This window comes from Marmota flaviventris, chromosome X (genome assembly GCF_047511675.1).
Source record: "Marmota flaviventris isolate mMarFla1 chromosome X, mMarFla1.hap1, whole genome shotgun sequence".
NCBI classification, from domain to species: domain Eukaryota; kingdom Metazoa; phylum Chordata; class Mammalia; order Rodentia; family Sciuridae; genus Marmota; species Marmota flaviventris.
In genome coordinates, this window is record NC_092518.1 from 96,835,325 (window position 1) to 96,836,951 (window position 1,627).

Genomic DNA, 1,627 nt, shown 5'->3' on the forward strand with positions numbered 1-1,627 from the left:
CCCTTCTTTTTAAAGTTAAGAAGAATGTCCTGGCTCAGTTAGTGTCCTAACCCTGCTCTCCTATTTCCAAGTCTCCTTTCTATGGATATCTACCAAAGAGATTCTAATACAGCATTCAAAAGAATTCTCTAAAGAAAGAAAAACTTAAGATGCATGAAGATCTTTCAACCTGTAAAAGATGTTGAAATATTGGAATGACTGAATAAAAAAAAAAAAAAAGGGTAACTGAATCTAAAATATCTTGACCTGATCAAGAAAAACTTCTGGAGTGCTTATGTTGACCGGAAGCGTCCGGTAGCGCTGCGATGGTGCTCCTGGAGAGCGAGCAGTTCCTGACGGAGCTCACCAGGCTCTTCCAGAAGTGTCGGTTGTCGGGCAGCGTGTACATCACCTTGAAGAAGTATGATGGTCGAACTAAACCCACACCGAGGAAGGGTTCTGTGGAGGGCGTTGAGCCCTCAGACAACAAGTGTCTGTTGAGAGCAACGGATGGGAAAAAGAAGATCAGCACAGTGGTGAGCTCCAAAGAAGTGAATAAATTTCAGATGGCTTATTCAAACCTATTGAGAGCTAACATGGATGGGCTGAAGAAGAGAGACAAAAAGAGCAAGAGTAAGAAGAGCAAAGCAGCACAGTGAAGAGCACTGAGTTCCCTGCTTTTACCAAACCACTGAATTACATATTTCCATTTTGTTTATAGTTTTGTTCATAAATCTAGGTTTCTGGTTCCCCCATTAACTGTTTTCATGTGATATTAGGGTTATTTTGGAGAGAAGAAAGGTTGCAGTGTTTACAAAGTATTTGTGGTAAGAAAGTAGTTTATTTCAGATTTATGATGCATGGTTATAAATTCCTAAATTAGTTTTAAAAAGTCTCTGTAGTCATCCCTGTGAAGAGCATTGTATCATTAAACACCTGTTATCAGCACTGTGCTTATGTGATCCTTCCCCCCCAATCTCCCCCCCCCCTTTTTTTTGGTGTTGCTGGGGATTGAATCCAGGGCCTCACACATGCTATGTAAGCACTCTTGATTACATCCCCTCATCCCCCCTCCCCCATTTTAATAGTCTGGCAATAACTAATTCTGGATGATGTGATTACTGAATGTTTTAGCCCTATTTTCTAGATTATTCTAATTGAAACCTGACAATTATAAAAGTTGTATCATCTCATGGACATTCTTTCCACCAGGTTGTATAAGTTTATCATCATAATTTATTAAGTTTGGAAGAGTTCTCATAGCCAGATGAAAATCTGCTTAACCACGTTAGGAAAAACATATTACAAAACATTAAAAATAAAGATTCTAAGGTAATAAAAAAAAAAAAGAAAAACTTCTGCTAAACTGCAGAGAAATATGTGATACTGCCTTTTATGTATCCTTCCATCACATCTACTCAGATGAAGATGATTCATTAGAGAGATCTCAGAGGTTTAGACTCCCTACACTAGTGGCCCAAGAAGCATCTAGCCCAAATGTGTCCTCTTGAAAATGATGAAATTTGCATGGGTGTTGTTGTCTTTAGTGCTGTAATCTTTCTTATGCCTTTTTAGTCAAATCTCCTGTCACTCAAGGTCACCATCACCCATGTGTTTCCAACAGTAGCCACAGAGCACATAATGGAAA

General features: G+C 38.9%; 1 protein-coding gene across 1 annotated transcript; it reads left to right on the top strand.

Annotated features, from left to right (window-relative positions):
* The first annotated feature begins 271 nt into the window (after positions 1-271).
* LOC114090171 (signal recognition particle 14 kDa protein) lies at positions 272-1,178 on the top strand. The gene has a single exon (XM_027932240.2). It carries the CDS (start codon positions 306-308, stop codon positions 636-638), a length of 333 nt encoding a protein of 110 aa, XP_027788041.1. The 5' UTR covers positions 272-305; the 3' UTR covers positions 639-1,178.
* Positions 1,179-1,627: the final 449 nt, after the last annotated feature.

Bases quoted from the DNA above. Each gene is read 5' to 3' on its own strand.
- LOC114090171 (XM_027932240.2), top strand. From the start codon at position 306: ATGGTGCTCCTGGAGAGCGAGCAGTTCCTGACGGAGCTCACCAGGCTC.